The sequence below is a fragment of the Suricata suricatta genome, chromosome 8 (genome assembly GCF_006229205.1).
Source record: "Suricata suricatta isolate VVHF042 chromosome 8, meerkat_22Aug2017_6uvM2_HiC, whole genome shotgun sequence".
In the NCBI taxonomy this organism is placed as follows: Eukaryota; Metazoa; Chordata; class Mammalia; order Carnivora; family Herpestidae; genus Suricata; species Suricata suricatta.
The window spans coordinates 92,174,529-92,193,725 of NC_043707.1; the positions used below are offsets into that span (position 1 = coordinate 92,174,529).

Genomic DNA, 19,197 nt, shown 5'->3' on the forward strand with positions numbered 1-19,197 from the left:
TACTTTCCCTTATTAGAGTTTTTAAAAGATGAAATTTTAACTACTAGGTTTTAAACAAGCAGTTTATAAAATTATCACAGATCTTAAGTGAAAGAATTTGGTGTTTAAAATATCCTTCTGTCTTCTATTCGCGGAGAAGAATTTATGGTATATGGTACCTTACACTGCTGAAGTTCCTTTTGGCCTTTTTTTTTGTTCTTTTAAAACAGTTTTTTTTTTATGACTTGCCCTTTTTTACTTTTTTATTATACAGAGTACTGGCTGGGAGGTAGGTAATGTTTTAGTTAGTTAAAGACACTAATAGATTGATTTGATCAGATTTCTTATGCCAATGCTTTGCCCACATGTGCTAGCTGTGGGCATTCTGTTGCTATCTGCTATCAACTGAATTCATTAACCAAAGAAATTTTGTTAAAATACTGTAAGTTATCTTAAGCAATTTATTAAGAGGTTGCAGGCAGTGCATGAATTCATATGTTACACTAATGAGATTCTTTGGTAAATGAGCCACTTTGTCATCACTTTAGTTTGTTTTTATCCTTTGAAGCATTTTCTTTCATCAACATTTACACACAAATTTCTTTTTTTAACCATACTGTTTCACCTCATTTTACAGAGGTCGATTTATGTGTTATTGCTCAGAGGTGTAACTAAAAAATACTGTATTTCATCTGATCAAAGACGCCATTGACTGTAAGACATACCATTATTTTATATGTCTTAAAAAAGAAGGAAAAAACCATAATAAAGCACAACAGCCTATCAGTGGAAAGATGAATGCTAACTACAGAGATATTAAAATGTGGGCCCCCAAAAACGTGCGTCTTAGACCTGATGAAATAATGTGTTGATTGGATCTTGAGTCACTTCACCTCGAATAGAAGCAGTACTGAGGAAGGAAATTCCCTTTGTCATTTAAGTTTTGTTAGTGGAAGGAATAAAGATATTGAGAGCACACGAAATTTACTTTGACCTCCTATACTGACAGTTTGATAATTCATGTTTAATGAAGACTGCATATGCTTCCTTTTATTTAGTAGGTAGGCTTGTGAAAGGTTCTGTGTGAATCAGATTTTACCTGAAAAAAGCCAGGAGAATTGATTGCTGTTATAAATCTTTCTGGGAGGGAAAGAATTCTATACACTGCGCCCTTGTTTATGTTGGCAAGGTAAAGCAAGGTATTAATAAGTCAGGTTTATTTTAAGCTAGGTACGTTTGTACACTTGTCTGCTTTGCCTCTCACTTTGAAGTCAGATTTATATTGGTTCAATAGTGTAGGCTTTCTCTGGTTTTGTACGACAGCCCTTATTTGGGGACCCAAATAGAAAACCTTAGGAATAAATGTTACTGCTATGTTTCTTTCATTTCCAAATTAGTCCCCACCTTTTGCTTTTCTTTAGATGAAGCCAGTACTTTTATGTCTGCCTTAATTCTCCAGATTAAATGCATATGATCTTATTGATATCTTTATATTATTCCTCATTTTTGTGGCTCAGTGAAGAGACCTAGAAAGAGACTTGACACGGTTTATCTATGAGTGGTAAACTTCCTTAAGGATTTCCTAACATGAAGTCAAATTAGCTGAAAGGTAGGCATGGAAAAAGATCTGTTGAAACCTCTGAGCAGTTTATTACTTGTCTGCCTGATGCTAAATCGACCCCTGAAAGGTATAATTTTCACTGGTATGACATTAATACCATTCTGTCATCATGTTTATTGCATGGTAAAAGTCACACAGACTTTTTTTGTTTATATTCTTGTCACTGCCTTTCACTGGACTTTTAGCTTTGTAGCTCTAAAATCGTTGCACGTTTGTTTTTTGCTTTTTCCTTGTAAAACTTAAATGGATGCTTGCATTTTAAAAATGTGTTTGCTACCATTTGCTGCTTATTTGTTTTGAAATTTCCCTAATTAAAATGCTTTCTGTTTTCTCTTCTCTCTTGCCCCTGGTTGCTGACCCTACTCCCTACTTTTACTATTGTCTATTGTGGTAAGTTCCTATCTTGTGAATATTTTTCTTTTGGACTCTGGGAAAACTTCAGTAATTTCATTTTTTTCTAAAAGCTGTATTTCCTAGCCAATATCCTAGTATTCTCAAAGAACTCTCACTGATTTAATATCCAGTAACAAAGACTTACGCATTTTAGAAAGGCTTTTTGAATTGATAGCTTACTACTTGACTGATAGCCCACTCAGTGGGCTTATATAATAGCAGTGGGTTTCATTTTTCATTATGCCCTTTGATTCGGTACAAATTATTTGAGTTGGCAAAGCTTTTGAGGAGTGTGTGTATGTTTGTGTGTGTGTGTGTGTGTGTGTGTGTGTGTGTGTGTGTAAAAGATAAATCTAAAACTTGACACTTAGCAGTTTGGTGAAGTGCTTACCATGCAAAATAACAGATCATGAACTCTTCATAATCATGGTGGCTGTTATCTGCTCTGGCATTTTCAGTACCTTACTGGCTAATGTAGTGTTCACCTTTTCCCAAGCCCATTTATTTTGCTTGAAATAATAGGAAATAAAGTGTTTTTTAATCATTTCTTTGTGATTGCATTTTAAAAATATATTTAGAAAAAGAAATATTGAATTTCTCTATCGAGATTTTTATGCTGATTTTGCTGATATTTGGTGTGTATGTTTCATTTCTAAAAGATGCATTTATCCATATATGCAACAGTGATCAATTTCAGAAGTAGATTAACGCAAGTTTGGATTTTTCAGAATAATCAATCCACAAACATTAATTATAGTCATAGACACTTTTCTCCATTTATTTATTTATTTATTATTTTTTTAATGTTTATTTATTTTTGAGAGCGAGAAAGACACAGAGCATGAGTGGGGGAGGGGCAAAGAGAGAGGGAAACACAGAATCCAAAGCAGGCTCCAGGCTCCAGGTTGTCAGCACAGAGCCCAACGTGGCTGGAACCCATGAGCCATTAGATCATGACCTGAGCCGAAGTCGGACACAGCCAACTGAGCTACCCAGGCTCCCCTCCATTATTTTTTTCTTAAAAGATACATTTTTCTTTAAATGACCACCCCAGTAGATATAGCTTATATTCTCCAGAAAGTCTAGAGAAGGTGGGCTTATTAGCTTTGTGAAGTTAAAGTCTTTCTGTTGGATCACTAAAGAAAAATGGGGCACCCTAACTTTTGAGACCAAAGCATGCAAAAAGGCTATATCTTACTTACCTCTTGTCTTTTGTCCAGATGGACATGAATATGAGGCAGTGTTTTGGGTTTTATATGTTCAGGTCCTGGCCATAGTTCTGGTGAGGTGGTTTCTGTCGAATTTTTATATACTTCGCTCCATGCTAAAGCTACGTGAGATAAATTAACTCATCTAGCAAGTAAAGGTAGAGTAGAATTGGAAACAGCAATATAATGGAGGTGGGGGTAGTTAGTCTCTGAAAGAAGGGAATGAAAAAAATTCCAAGAGCATAGCCTTTACCTCAAGAATGTTGTCAGATATAAAGAAAGTTAAGGAAAGCATAATAAGTGGGAAGAATCTTATCTCCAGGAGGAGATACTTCTTGAGTAGTTAGTGACTCCTTGATAATTGGTACAGACCCATGACTGCCCTTATGCTACTTTTCAGGAGAAAAAGAAAGATATAGACAGCAAACATGTACTGTGTAGATGATATTAGATGTGATTTCTTTTTCCTAGATTGGCCATGTAATGGTAAAAACTGAACTCTGATAAGAAATGTAGTAGGACATATCTTAGAAGAATATGTTTGGTCAGTGAACCACCAACCTGGTTATCATCTTAAGGAAGGAAAGAAATGCAAGCATGCAGAAACAACTACAGTAGAGGATGCTGTTGTAACATAGAGAAAGACAAACCTTAGGATGGGAGGTACCCAGTAATTCTCCAAAGGTTTACTCAAGGAAATTCTCAAAAATTTCCAAGGAGAATTGATAGATGGCTCAGAGATTATACTTATGTCCTACTGTTTGTATATCAATATATAGGATATAGGGATTTTTAGAACTTATTTTTTTTATGTTTTTATTTATTTTTGAGGAGGGGGGCACAGAATACAAGCAGGGGAGGGACAGAAAGAGGAGACACAGAATCTGAAGCAGGCTTCAGGCTCCGAGCTGTCAGCACAGAGCCCAACACTGGGCTCAAACCCATGAACGGTGAGATCATGACCTGAGCTGAAGTCGATGCTCAACCAACTGAGCCACCCAGGTTGCCCCTGAGAATTTTAATGCCTTAACTAAGAACTTGGACTTCAGGTGTCAAATATATTGGCGTTTAACTCCCAGCTCCAACACTGAATAATAGTGTGACTTTGGGCAAATGACTTTTTCTCATCTATAAAATGGGAGTGAAAAAATGATACCTCTCTCATAGTTGTGGTTAGAATTAACAGTGATGTATGTAAAAGGGCATAGCCAGGTCTAGCACATGGTAAGTAGTTTAAAAATATTAGATATTGTTTTTAGTGTTGTTACTATATCATCAACACCATCACTGCTACTTGAAATCTTAACACAATTTGGCTAATGAAATCTAAGAGGTGTTATGTCCCCAAGATGACATCTATGGCTAAATAAACTGATAAAAGTGTTTGTGTTCTGTAAGAGGAATAGAAGAGTAGTAGAAGGGGAGGGAGGGGGATTACCACTGTATGAAATAGTGATATGCTTATCTGGAAATCAGTTACCTTGAAGGAAGCATAACGGAAAACAGTTGCATGAGGATAAAGGAAATTTTAGTAGTGATATTATTGTAGAAATACACAACCAACTCAGTAGAATGTTCTTGCTAAATAAAGATAACAAAAGTAGAAAAGATTTGAAATTCATTTGTCCTAAGACATTTCAGCCATTGGAAACATGGATAGATGAATGGATGGCTTTCCTTGTCTGGGACATGGTTTCGTCACCCACAAGATTGTGGAACCAATAAGTAGAACTGCTAAGGGAGAATTAAATTGGAGTATGGAAATGATAGGAATTTCAGAAAGAATTCGTGGTCATAAGGAATTCCATTCTCAATTCCAGTAACTCCTTCGAGTTAACTCTTCGATATACTCCATTCTACTCCCTCTCGCACACTCCCCTTCAACTACACCGACCACCTTCCTGCTCCTCAAACATACTGGATAGGCTTCTGCCTGGAATGCTTTTCCCCGGAGAGCCACATGAATCACTCCATACCTCCTTCACGTCTTTGCTCACATGTCCACTTTTGGTGAGACCTACCCTGACCACACTCTTTGTCTGATTTATCACAAATGTCTAGAACAGTTTCCTGACATATAGTATATGTGAATGGATGAATGGTTTCCCTCACATTCTGTTTCGTGCCTTTCTATGACTTTTCTTTCTCTCCTTTCCTTCCTTCCCTTCCTTCCCACATCCACTTAGCCATTCTTCTGAGTTGTAGAACCCTGCCTGTGTGTCACCTCTTTCGTGACCTGACTCCAGCAGGATTAATCTTTCCTGTTGGAATACCACTTTTTATTATAGCACATGACCTTTTGTATTGTAATTATTTTAGTATATCCTTTACTTTCTTAAGAGGCCAAGTCTTTTTATTTTCATATTACTGAGGATGAACAGTGTCTAACACATTATCAGCACTCAATACATCTTTTCCTTGATTTGAATGTTGGTATGAGAAAGTACATAAAAAGTTTAAATAAGTACTTAGTAACTAGGTATAAGCTGCATTAATAAAATTCAAATTCATATCAAGGGAGGCAGTGAGCCCAGTGATCCCTGCACTGATCAGACCACATCGGCAATATTGTGTCCTTTTCTGGGATGCCACACTTTGAAAGGTGGCATTGAAAAACTAATAAATGTAAACAAGACAGTAATTCCTATCATGTAAAGATTATTAAGAACTGGAACATTTAGCTCAGGGAAACAAGACCTAATAGCAATCTTCACATATTTAAAAGGCCACAATATTAAAGATTTGGAATAGAGTTTGAAGTTGGAAACCTCTAAGAGGAGTATAGCCAGAACAAGAAAATGTTAGTACTTGTGGTTTTTAAAAAATAGTGATGTATATGTACACATGTGTGACATTTTTGAAACAAACTATCACAAATTATTAATTTTCTCAAATGCCATTTTTATTTTCCATGCAGTGCCTTTATTCCTTGATTATGTTAAAATTTGCTGTTATATTGTTTCATTGGCTTATTGATGGTTTTAATCTGACTTTGGCTCAGGTCATGATCTCACGATTTGTGAGTTCAAGCCCCGCGTCAGGCTCTGTGCTGACAGCTCAGAGCCTGGAGCCTGCTTCAGATTCTGTGTCTCCATCTCTCTGCTCCTCCCCCATTCATGCCCTATGTCTCTCTCTGTCACTCAAAAATAAAAACATTTAATAAAAAATTTTTTATGACTTAAATTTTGAAATGTGTGAAAAAAATTTTATTTTATTTTTAAAATTTTTATTTGCAAGAGAAACAGTGGGAGAGGGAGGCAGAGGGAGAGAGAAAATCTTAAGGAGGCTCCATGCTCAGTGTGGAGCCTGATGCAGGACTTGATCCCATGACTCTGGGATCAGGACTTGGATGCTCAACTGACTGAGCCACCCAGGTGCTCCCTGAAAATAATTTTACATTAAAAATTTGAAGGTTTTTTTTTTTAGCTTCAAAGACGTTTTTTTCTTCAAAACTGTATTTCTTCTGAGTAAAAACATGGGGATGTTTTTAGTCACTGTACTTTTTTTTTGTATTAAGGATCAGAGTGTCCTGTTTTACTTAATTGTCTGTTTAATTTGTGACTTGTTTTACATATCCTTTTGCCTTCTAGTACGAACTCAATATAGGAAAAATAAGTACACCACAGATTAGGCTTAAAGAGAATTCAGAGGTGTTTACTTCTGTGTGGCTCTTTATAGGTGCTACCCGAAAATCCTTCTGAAACATCATTGTACATAAACTGTAAAAACTGCATAGAAAGCTTCCAAACATTATTTAATCTTTATTGAAGGAATTTGTTTTCAAATGCACTGTGTAAGGGCTCAGTTGATCTTAGAGTACTTTGTACTTGAATGTGTGGTTAATGCATGCAGTGGGTGGGTTGGGGACTTGAGAATAACCAACTCCGGTCAAATTTTTCTCTTTTTATCTTCCGTCCATGAATTTTCCCCCTTTGTATTTCATTTTTAGTTACTCTTTCACATACAAATATTTTTATTGGCAGAGGGATTCCCATTGTAAATTTTTTGTGTCAGGGCTTCCGAATAGTCTTGACATTTACTGGCTTCTCTGTGCCAGGTGCTGTGTACTTGGCTCCTAACTTTCATGATCTCATTTATTACATTTGTAAAGGGATTATATAACGGTGAATGCTAACTAAAAATCTCCGTGTTATTTTTATATTTAACTTTATTCAGTATGCTGTAATTTCAGAATAATTAAGACACAGTTCATGGTATCCCAAGCGTCTTTTCTTATAATAAGGAAAATAATTTATCTCAGTTGTGTAGAGACTTAAAAACACAGACCACTTGGTACAAACTGTGAAAAACATATACCATATGTAACTTAGTCACTTGATAAAAGCCCTAACTGCATAATGTTATTTGTTAGAAATAATGAAAAAGAAAGATTATTTATTTCTCAAATGAAGGTAAAACAAAGTAAATAAAATATTATAATTTTGAATTAGATATTTTTGCAGTGTTTTGAGAATTTTATGCCATAGCAATCTAAACATAATCTAAAAAACAAAAAGTCTTTGTATTAAAGTTTCTTTGTTTTCCTATACCTAGGATGGTAAGCGGATGTTTGGCACCTATTTTCGTGTTGGTTTTTATGGAACCAAGTTTGGGGATTTGGATGAACAAGAATTTGTCTACAAGGAGCCTGCAATAACCAAACTTGCAGAGATCTCTCACAGATTGGAGGTGAATTCTGGGGTAGCTTATAAATGTCATCTTTAATTTGTATTTTCTATGATGGATAGATTTTCAGATACAGATCTAATCATTTAATAAGCCAGATCATGCCAAATAAACTACTTCTTTAGAGAATAAAGATTTTTTGATAGGTATAGTAATATTCTTTCAAATCCTTCAGATTTTTTATGGTAACAGTAAATAATATTAACTTTGTTTTTTGAGGCTCTATTTTCACACCTATTTTAGAAGCCCCTACACCCTTCAGAATTATTGTGATTTACAAAGAAATGTGTATAGTATTGTATACATTTTATAGAAAAATGCATAAAGAGTTAAGTAGCAGCTAATAATGGAATTGGAAATAGAACCTCAAGAAATTTCTGACCCAAGTACATTATCTCTCCGGCCTGATTCCCAGGGAGATTCCTTTAGAACTTCAAAGCCTGAATTCACACCCTGAAAACACTTCTAAGTACCCTGTAACCTTCATTTTCACCAAAATGATAAATTTTCATATTTATGAGGTTTACCAATTTTCTCTGCTGTGGTTACACTTTCCAGCCTTTCTTTATTCTTTTTACTCAAAATGCACTCCAGAACCAGAAAGCGCTGGCATCATCTAGGAGATTGTTTGAAATGTAGACTCTCAGACCCTTCCCCAAATCTTCTAAACTCACTCATATATGGAATTTAAGACACAAAAAAGATGAAGACAGGGGAAGGGGGAAAACAAAGAGAGCGAGGGGCAGGCAAACCATAAGACACTACTAACTACAGGGAACAGAGAGTGGATGGGTGATAGATATTAAGGACACTGGTGTTGAGCACTTAGGTGTTATATGTAAGGGAAGAATCACTGAATTCTACTCCTGAAACCAATATTACCTTATATGTTAACTAACTAAAATTGAAATAAAAACTTGAAACAAAAGAAAAAAATTCCTCATTTTTAACAAGATCCCTGGGTGATTTGTATTCACATAATAGTTGGAGAAGCAGAGTTCTTGGGCTTGTTTTTTTTTCTCAGCTGATTTTAATTTCTTGAATCCTTGTACTCACCTTCCATAAGTGTGGCTTTTTATTTTTCAAGAGCTAAATAAGTCTTGGGAAATACTAAGACAGTATTTTCCAAATTTCCTCAATCATAAAAAAATATCTTTGAGGAAAGAGTAGAGGTTCTCCTTTGAAGATTCAGATTTAATTTTTCATACTGAATGTATTCATCCATTACCCATGCTGCTACTCAGTGTTAAATGGAAAAGTCACTACATCCTTGACTGGGTTGACTTTTCAAAATCTAAACCAGTGTAAAACAGATCAATGCCTTTATTTGAAAATTCTGGAATATTAAATTATTCTTAAAATGAATTCTGGTTCATTGACCCATGTCTGTAAGAAGTCAGGCCACATCAGACTCAATAGTAAGATCCTGTACATCAAAGATACTGAGTTTCTTTTGTCTCTCTTTCTGGTTCCTTTTTGTTTTTCTTGTGGACCTCTTCTGGAATCCTGTATTTTTATTGGAGAAAATTGTTCTTTTATTTTGTGTTAAAGTGGAGGGAATAAAATCATGTTAATAGGCTAAAGATAATTTTTGTGAACCTAATAATTATTCTGTAATTTTCAGATGGTTGTACAAGAACTTATAAATAGCCTAATTTTGGTCAGAAGTCTCCCTCAGAGTCCTTCTCTACTCTCTAATGTTAACTTCATGTAAAAGGTTTCTTTTTCTTTCTTGTAGGGATTTTATGGAGAAAGATTTGGAGAGGATGTGGTTGAAGTAATCAAGGACTCTAATCCTGTAGACAAGTGTAAATTAGATCCCAATAAGGTATGGTTTGTTAGACCGGAATGTACATAGGTATACCTCTAAGACCATGGTTTTGTGGGAGAAGGACTAAATGAGGACTTAACAGTGAGAAAATGAAGGGCTTTTCTTCTTTCCCAGGCATACATTCAGATTACCTACGTGGAGCCATACTTTGACACATATGAGATGAAGGACAGAATCACCTATTTTGACAAAAATTATAATCTTCGTCGTTTTATGTACTGTACACCCTTCACTTTAGATGGCCGTGCCCATGGGGAACTTCATGAACAATTCAAGCGAAAGACCATTTTGACTACTTCTCACGCCTTTCCTTATATTAAAACAAGGGTCAATGTCACTCACAAGGAGGAGGTAAGTCCCCAAATAGGGAAACAGGATTAACGAAACCAGTACATTGGAGCCATGCGAAAACAGTTGGATGTAGCATTATGTAAACATTCTAGAAGTTTACCCATTTTTGAGTCATCAACTTCAGCTTCTTTTTTAGGTCTGTAGTTTACCCTTGGCTTATGCTTTAAAAGGTTGGCCTTAAAAAAAATAAATAAAAGGTTGGCCTTTTTTTTCCTAGTGATCCAAAATTTAGAATTCTGTTGTTAGACAATAGTTTGTAGTTAGTCTCCACTTCTTAAAATAATTTTTTTAATATTTATTTATTTTTGAGAGAGAAAGTATAAGCAGGGGAGGGGCAGAGAGACAGAGGGAGATAATGAACCTAAAGCAGGCTCCAGGCTCTGAGCTGCCAGCACAGAGACTGACATGGGGCTCGAAATCCCAAACTGTGAGATCATGACCTGAGCTGAAGTCAACGCTTCACCCACTGAGCCACCAAGGCACCCCTAGTTTCCACTTTTTAAAAAAACTGATTATATATAAAACTCATTTTTAAATAGTTTTCAATCAGGAAAATGACCTAATAGATGTTATTTTACTTAGATCATCTTAACCCCAATTGAAGTTGCCATTGAAGACATGCAGAAAAAGACTCAGGAGTTGGCATTTGCAACGCATCAGGATCCAGCAGACCCCAAAATGCTTCAGATGGTACTCCAGGGGTCCGTAGGCACAACAGTGAATCAGGTTAGTTCTTTTTGCTAGGACTCTGTGACTTCAGTCACAACTGGAGTTGGGAATGATGTCATGATTATGTTTCACAAAGATCACAGGAATCAAGCAGGAAAATATATGTGTTAGAAGTGGTTTGCAGAGGTCACGATGTATAAATGAGGATAGACTGAGAAACAAAAATCTTTTTAGTGTGATCTGTCACTACGGTTTTCCTGCCTCCTTCTGTACTGCCTGTGTTTTTCTACCCATCTGTTCTCAAACATTCTATTATTAAGAAGGAATTAATTCACTTAAAATGGCCTTTACTTTAAAATCTTGTGCTGAACGAACATGATCTCAAAAGGCCTCATTTTCAGAGCTACGTACATACTTGCGAATGCTGCTCCCGTAGGCACTCCCTGATGTTTCTTCTCCACATCTCCTTCACAGTGAGCCATGAGCAGGAAATAAATAATGTGGCTTCCCTTTGAAAGTTTTAATAACATATGTACATGTTATTGTTTTGTCATATGCAGATTAGAAGCCACCCATTATCTCCTTGTGATAGGTTCATTCAGCTTCTCTTGCTGATGATTAGGGAATATTCCAGGGTAAGGTAAAATCCAGAAAGGCTTCAAGTAAGATTTCATATTATATATACCATATTCTAGCCAAATAGTGCCCTATCAATACTGAAGTGAATACTTTAACACCTTTACCCCTAAAAACATACATGATTTGGGGGTTTTACTTCCAAAAGGTACAACACTCACAAAAGATCATCTTTAACAGCTGACTCCATCCAGGATAAATTACAGAATGTAAAACATACAAAGCACAACGCATCGATGAATACAATAGTCATTCCTTGAACTCCTCTTTTTCTTTGAAAAATAAACTAATTAATATAATTGCAGTACCTAAAAATTTAAGATTTAGCATTAAGAGAAGCTGAAAATATATTGCCAAAATCTGTCTGTGAGAAGTTTTAACATAGGCATAGACATATGCATTAAGCTTAAGTGGAACCATCTCATTGCTAAGAAAAAATCATTTGGGTAAATTATACCTCTGATTTTGGAGAAGACAAAACACACTTGTTTTATGTTCTTATTTTGCAGGGGCCTTTGGAAGTTGCCCAGGTTTTTCTATCTGAAATACCCAGTGACCCAAAACTCTTCAGACATCATAATAAACTACGACTGTGCTTCAAAGATTTTACTAAAAGGTACTCAAGGCTTCGGTACATAAAGATCCTCACATTTGAGAAAGTCCAAACCACAGAATGGTATAAGGGCCGTAAGGAACAATTGAAAAGAGAGAATCTAGGAAAGCATCTCACAGTGAGAAACAGTTTGTGTGTTACTTCTTATTCCTTCAGGGCGTCTACATATCCCCCCAATTCTAAGACTCTGTAATGCCATATTTTTTATTTTAAAGATTAGAAGAGCCTAGACTCAAAAAAATTTGGAACTATTATTAGACCATTTAACTGTTTAACCTGAGAATTATTATTTATGGTGAACCTTCAGTGGGAAAATTTTTGGTTTCCCTTCTCTCAGGAAACACAGAAGCAACAAATTTGGAAGCAAAAAATTTGTGTTCAAATATTGTCTTTGTAATCATCTGTCCTATTCCAGGTCACTTAATCTCTGTGATTCTTTATTTTCTAATCTATAAAATAAGGATAATAATATCTACTTGTGCAAATTAAGTGAATTAATATATGTATGTGTAAGGGTCCCCCAGACCACACCTCCAGTTTTAACGATTTGCTAGGGGGAAGACAGGACTCTGAATATAGATGTGGTCACAGCTATGACTTATGACTGTGAGAAGGGACAGAGTAAAACCCTCAAAGGGAGAAGGCACAGTGAGGTCTCGGGGAACCCAGCTGCGGGCTCCGTAATGCTCTCAGGGGATTTGCACAGGAGCTCTGATACCTCCAGCACTGAGCTGGGACAGCACATGTGAGGTATTGTCAACCTGGGAAGCTCAGTAGAGACTCAGCACCAAGATTGTTGGGGTCTGGTCACTTAGGCACCTTCTCCCTGGTATCTACCAAAATTCCAGACTCGCAGAACGCAGGTAGGTATTCAGCATAAGCCATTATATTTGTGTAAATAGTTTAGGCACAGTGAGCTGCTCTTATCTTCTGGGAATGATTACCTCCCAAAGTCCAAATTCCAAGACACTAACACTAACCAAGAGCCATCCTTGCAAACAGGCCTTTGAAGGATAGCAGTCTGTGGCCTACAGTAGGTGTTCAGTAAATACTAAATTTTGAAACAGTAGGAAAAAGTCATTTATCAACTCGATACTGATTCCTGCCTTACTAACACTGAAGGCAAAATAGAGGGAATGATTAATTTTACATGGTGATGCCAGGGAAGATTTCACACAAGAGTTGACATTTAATATGGATGTTTGAAGGAAGGATATTAGCTTCTCAGACAGAGACAGGGAGAAAGGTATACTAAATAGAAGAAAAGAAAAACCAGCATAGGCAAAGTTCAGCGTCTCTTCTGAGACTAGTTTAATGAAGCTGGAACCATAGAATCTGTGAAGAGAAGCAGTCAAATACTGGGTAAGTGGACTAGGATTCGATTGTAAGACCTTGTGTACCGTTAAGTAAATGACTCACCTAATAAAGCAGTATCAGAACCCAGTGTTTGATTCCCTATTGTGGTTCCTCTTATCAAATCATTCACTGAACAGCTTTATCAGGGGTAGAGATCATTTTATATCAGTTTTCTCATCAGAAAATTATGAGGAACGCTAACATACTCAAGTATTTTAAGAGAGAATTTCCTGTGTCCTCATTGCAATAGTTATCATGAATTCCTGTCAGTCTCTCCTGCCTGGACATGGTGAATATCTTTAAAAAGACTTCAAAGAGCTTCATTGGAAGTCTGCGATTCCATAATCTGATTAATGAGCTAGACTGCCTTCTAGGTTTGGTTTTAGGAAACAGCAGGAAACATAGCTCCAAGTATATGAAGTAGATGAACTGTGGTAGTAAAAGAAGGAAATCTACTTTATGCTTGTAGAATTGACTGATTTCTGGCATTACTTTTACTATTAGGGAAATTTTAAATAACAACCCAAAACACCCTGCTATCTTTGTGAGCCGGATGATCTTGGAACAATACATACTTCTCTAAGTCGTACACCTCTGATTATAGACAGATACTTCTTTCCTTGCCATTGTTTTGGAATTTTTACATGACTACATTCTAAACCACATACCCTCATCTTTGTGCACATTGATAATAAGGCAATGAACTTCTGTAGTGCGCAGGCCTCCTTAAGTGTTACCAACTATAGAGAAGGTTTTCTTCTTTTTAAATGACAGAGAGGCAGAAACACCAAAGCAAGTTATGAAATATAACTCTTACCAAGAAAATTATAGCCTCTTTTACTATTTATTATTTTATTAAAGTCATGGTACCTTTTTTATTTTGGTGTTACCTTTCATTTTTTATATCAATATGCATATATACATATTGACAAATATTCACTAACAGTATACAATTTTTTTCAATTAAAGTTAAAACTTCCTCATGGTTACATTATTCATATCTCAAATGAATTTAAGTGGAATTTAAGCCTGGTGTAGTTAGCCAGTTAATATTTTTATTGTAGTCACCCAGTCTTCCATTAGTTTCAGGTTGTACAGCCCAGCGATTCACCTTCCCCACACCTTATGCGGCGTTCTCTACGAGTGTAGCTGCTGCCCGTCACCACACAGAGCTGTTGCAGCGTCATTGACCATGTTCTCTCTGCCATTGTCTGTGCCTGTGACACATTCACTTCATATATGGAAGCCTGTACATTACACTCTTCTTCACCCATCCTGCCCAAATCCCTACTGCACTTCCCTCTGGCACCCATTAGTTCCCTGCACTTATGGATCTGATTCTGCTTTTTTGTTGTTCATTTGTTTTTCTAGATTCCACCTATAAGTGAAATCATACTATTGTCTTTCTCAATCTGACGAATTTCACCTAGCATAATATCCTCTACGCCCATCCATATTGTCACAAATGTCAAGATCTCATGCTTTTTATGGCTAATATTCCATTGTTTGTATATACCATATCTTCCCTATCCATTAATCTATCAGTGGACACTTAGGTTGGTTCTATATCTTGGCTAATGTAAATAATGCTGCAGTAAACATAGGGGTGTATATATCTTTTTGAATTAAATGTTTTCATTTTCTTTGGGTAAATACCCATAGTGTAATTACTGGATCATATGTTACTTCTATTTATAATTTTTTGAGGAGCCTCCATACTATTTTAAGCATGAAATGACTAAGCCAAAGTATATGAACATTTTTACTGGCCTTTAATACATCGTGCATTGCAAAAAGTTTCTAAATATCAAACAGTGCCAAGTATGCAGTATACTAATCTCCATACACTTTGCTTTAAGTAATGACATTTAGGTAGGGTGTCTCTTGTTAATTACTTTAAATAGTACTTTAGTTTGCATTCTTTTATTCCTAAAAACACTTTGGCATGTGTTTACTTTTTATATTTTGGGATTTCTATTTTAAAACTAATTTTTATTAAATCTCAAATAGATTCACTATAGTATTATTAACACTTGTTATTAAAGAATAGGGAGAAAATAAAATTATGTACCTACCCACCCTGCTTAAGAAATAACATCATCATTGCTCTGAGAGCACCGCCTTGTATGTTCTTCTCTGGTAGGGTCTCTCCTTTTCTTTAAAGGTAACCGCTATCATGAATTTCATATTTATTATTTCCTTTATTGTCTTGATGATTTTATCATAAATTAATGTATCCTTTAATAATACACTATTGTGTTCTGCATGTTTTTTATATAAATGGACAATGAATATAATTCTTCTGTGACTTGCTGTTTTCAATGTTTACAAGATACACCTATATTACTTTATATATTACATTATGTGAATATGCCACGATTTATTCATTTTTCCATTGGTGTATATTTGGTAGTTACCTGTTTTTTTGTTTTGGTTTTGTTACAGAGAGTACTATTCAAATATCCTTCTATTTCTGAATTGACAGATTTTCTAGGAGTTATATATCTAAGAGTAGTGTTGTTGGTTCATAGGTTCAACCTTAGGCAAATAATGCCACTTTTTTTCCGAAGAGTGTAAACCATGACACTTAAAGGAGCTAGGAAAAGAAGAAACAAAGGCCCAAACCAGCAGAAGGAAGGAAAGGAAATAATAAAGATTAGAGCAGAGATAAATGATTCAGAAATTAAAAAAAAAAAATAGAATAGTCAGCAAAAGCAGGAGCTGATTCTTTGAAAAGATCAACAGAATTGTTAACTTCTAGCCAGACTTCTAAAAAGAGAGAGAACTCAAAGAAGCAAAATCACAAATGAAAGAGGATAAATAACACCACAGAAGTATAAACTCTACTTCTCTCCTCTGCTCTTGTGTTTTCTGTGTGTGTGTGTGTGTGTGTGTGTCTCACCCTCTCTCAAAACAAAACAACAAAAAAATTACAAAAGAATACTATGAAAAATTATATGCCAACAAATTGAAAACACAGAAGAAATAGATAAGTTTCTAGAAACCTACAACCTACCAAAACTGAAGCAAGAAGAAATAGAAAATTTGAACAGGCTGATTACCACCAACGAAACTGAATCTGTAATCAAAAAACTCCCAACAAACAAAAGCCTAGGATTGAGTGGCTTCACAGGCAAATTCTACCAAACATTTAATACCTATTCTTCTCAAACAATTCCAAAAACTAGAGGAGGAAGGAAAACTTCCAAATTCTTTCTACGAGGCCGATATTACCTTGATACCAAAACCAGATAAAGACACCACAAAAAGGAGAGCTACAGGCCAGTATCTCTGATGAATATAGATGCAAAAATCCTCAACAAAATACTAGCAAAATGAATCTAACAAAATGTTTTTCAAAATCATTCATCACAATCAAGTGGGATTTATTCCTGGGATGCAAAGGTGGCTCACTATTCACAAATCAGTCAGTATGATACATCACATCAATAAGGAAAAGGATAAAAACCATATGATCATTTCAGTAGATGGCAGAGACGGGTGTCTGAGTGGCTCAGTCGGTTAAGCATCCAACTCTGACTCAGGTCATGAACTTGTGGTTTGTGCATTCAAGCCCCACATCAAGCTCTGTACTGATGGCTCAGAGCCTGGAGCCTGCTTCAAATTCTATGTCTCCCTCTGTCTCTCTCTGCCCCTCCCCTGCTCACACTCTGTCTCTTTCTCTCTCTCTCTCTCAAAAAAAAAAAAATTAACAAAAAAGTAGATGACAGAAATTATTTTAACGAAGGACAACATCCATTCATGATAAAAACTTTCAACAAGGTAGGTCTAGAGGGAATAAACATACCTCAACATAATAAAGACCATATATGAAAAACCCACAGCATACATCTTACTCAATGGTGAAAAACTGGAGAGCTTTTCCTCTAAGGTCAGGAACAAAACAAGGATGTCCACTCTCTGTTCAACATAGAACTGGAAACCCTACCACAGCACTCCAACGACAAAAAGAAAAGGCATCCAAATTGGTAATGAAGAAGTGAAACTTTCACTATTTGCAGATGACAGGATACTATATATAGAAAACCCTAAAGACTCCACCATAAAACGACTAAAACTGATAAATGAATTCAGTAAAGTAGATAAGTCAATGTACAGAAATCTCTTATTTTTATACATTAGTAATTAAGCAGCAGAAAGAAAAATTAAGAAAGCAATCCCAATTCACAGTTGCACCAAAAATAATAAAATACCTAGGAATAAACCAAAGAGTTGAAAAACCTGTACTCTGAAAACAAAAATATTGGGGTGCCTGGGTGGCTCTGTCCTTAAGTGTCCAACTTTTGATTTCGGTTCTGGTCTCACAGTTCATGGGATCGAGACCCTCATCAGGCTTTCCACTAATAGCATGGGGCCTGCTTGGGATTCTCTCTCTCTTCCTCTCTCTCTGCCCCTCCCTTGCTTGTGTGAGCTTGCTCTCAAAATAAACATTGTTTTTAATCTATAAAATATTGATGAAAGAAATTGAAGATGACATAAAGAAATGGAAAGATGGGATCCTCATGATTGGAGGGACAAAAAAATTGCAACCCAAAGCATTCTATTTACTACAATCTCAACATTTTACTTTTTTTAAGTTTTATTTATTTAATCTCTACACCCAGCATAGGGCTAGAACTCAAAACCTCAAGATCAAGAGTTGCTCGCTCTTCCAACTGAACCAGCTAGGTATCTTGCCAACAGCATTTTCCACAGAACTTTAGAACAAATAATTGTAAAATTTGTATGGAACCATAAAAGACCTGAAATGCCCGCTTGGGGGGGAAAAAAAACTGGCAGTATCACAATTCCAGATTTAAGTTATATTACAAAGCTCTAGTAATCAGAAAAGAATGGGACTGGCACAAAAGTAAACACAGATTAATGGAACAGAATAGAAAACCCAGAATAAATTCACAATTATATGGTCAGTTAGTCTTTGACAAAGGAGAAAAATTCTCTTTAACAAATGGTGTTGGGAAAACTCAACAGCCACATGTGAAAGAATGAAACTAGACCTTTTTTCACCATACGTAAAAATAAACTCAAAATGGATTAAAGACCTAAATATAAGTCCTGAAGCCATAAAAGTCCTAGAAGAGAGGACAGTGATTCCTTTGACATCAGTCATAGCAGCATTTTTCTACATATGTCTCCTGAAGCTAGGGAAATAAAAGCAAAAATAAGCTATTCAGACTATATTAAAATTAAAAGCTTCTGCCTAGTGAAGGAGACAACAAAAACTAGTAGGCAAACTACAAATGTGAGATGTTTGCAAATGACATATCTGATAGAGGGTTAGTATCTAAAATATATAAAGAGCTGATACAACTCAACACCCCCCAAAAAAATCCAATTAAAAAATGGACAGAACACATGAACAGACATTTCTCCAAAGAAGATATCCAGATGGCCAACTGACACATGAAAAGATGTTCATTGTCATTTACCATCAGGAAAATGCAAATAAAAACTACAATGAGATATCCCATCACACCTGTCAGAATGGAGAAGAAACAGACATTGGCCACAATGTGGGAAAAAAGGGAACCCCCGCACAATCAGCAGGGCTGCAGACTGGTGCAGCCATTGTGGAAAACAATATGGAGGTTCCTCAGAAAGTTAAAAATAGAACTACCCTAGGTCTAGTAATTGCACTACTGGGTGTTCACCTTAAAGATAGAAAAATACTAATTCAAAGAGATACATGCAGCTCTATGTTTATTGCAGCATTATCCACAATAGCCAAATTATGGAGGCAGCCCAAGTGTCCATCAATAGATAAATGGATAAAGATGTAGTGTATATATACAATGAAGTATTATTCAGCTGTAAAAAAGTATTATTCAGCTGT

The 19,197-nt window shown here is 35.8% G+C and overlaps 1 protein-coding gene across 2 annotated transcripts in view; it reads left to right on the top strand.

Moving 5' to 3' along the window:
- DOCK7 (dedicator of cytokinesis 7) overlaps positions 1-19,197 on the top strand; it is a 217,066-nt gene that overhangs the window by 190,616 nt on the left and 7,253 nt on the right. The window contains exons 43-48 of one of the 2 annotated variants that reach the window (XM_029950088.1): positions 254-268; positions 7,765-7,890; positions 9,626-9,715; positions 9,833-10,069; positions 10,652-10,795; positions 11,884-11,990. In XM_029950088.1, coding sequence (XP_029805948.1) covers positions 254-268; positions 7,765-7,890; positions 9,626-9,715; positions 9,833-10,069; positions 10,652-10,795; positions 11,884-11,990 — 719 coding nt within the window. Of the gene's footprint in view, positions 1-253; positions 269-7,755; positions 7,891-9,625; positions 9,716-9,832; positions 10,070-10,651; positions 10,796-11,883; positions 11,991-19,197 lie in introns of both variants that reach the window. The other variant, XM_029950089.1, reaches the window with a different exon arrangement.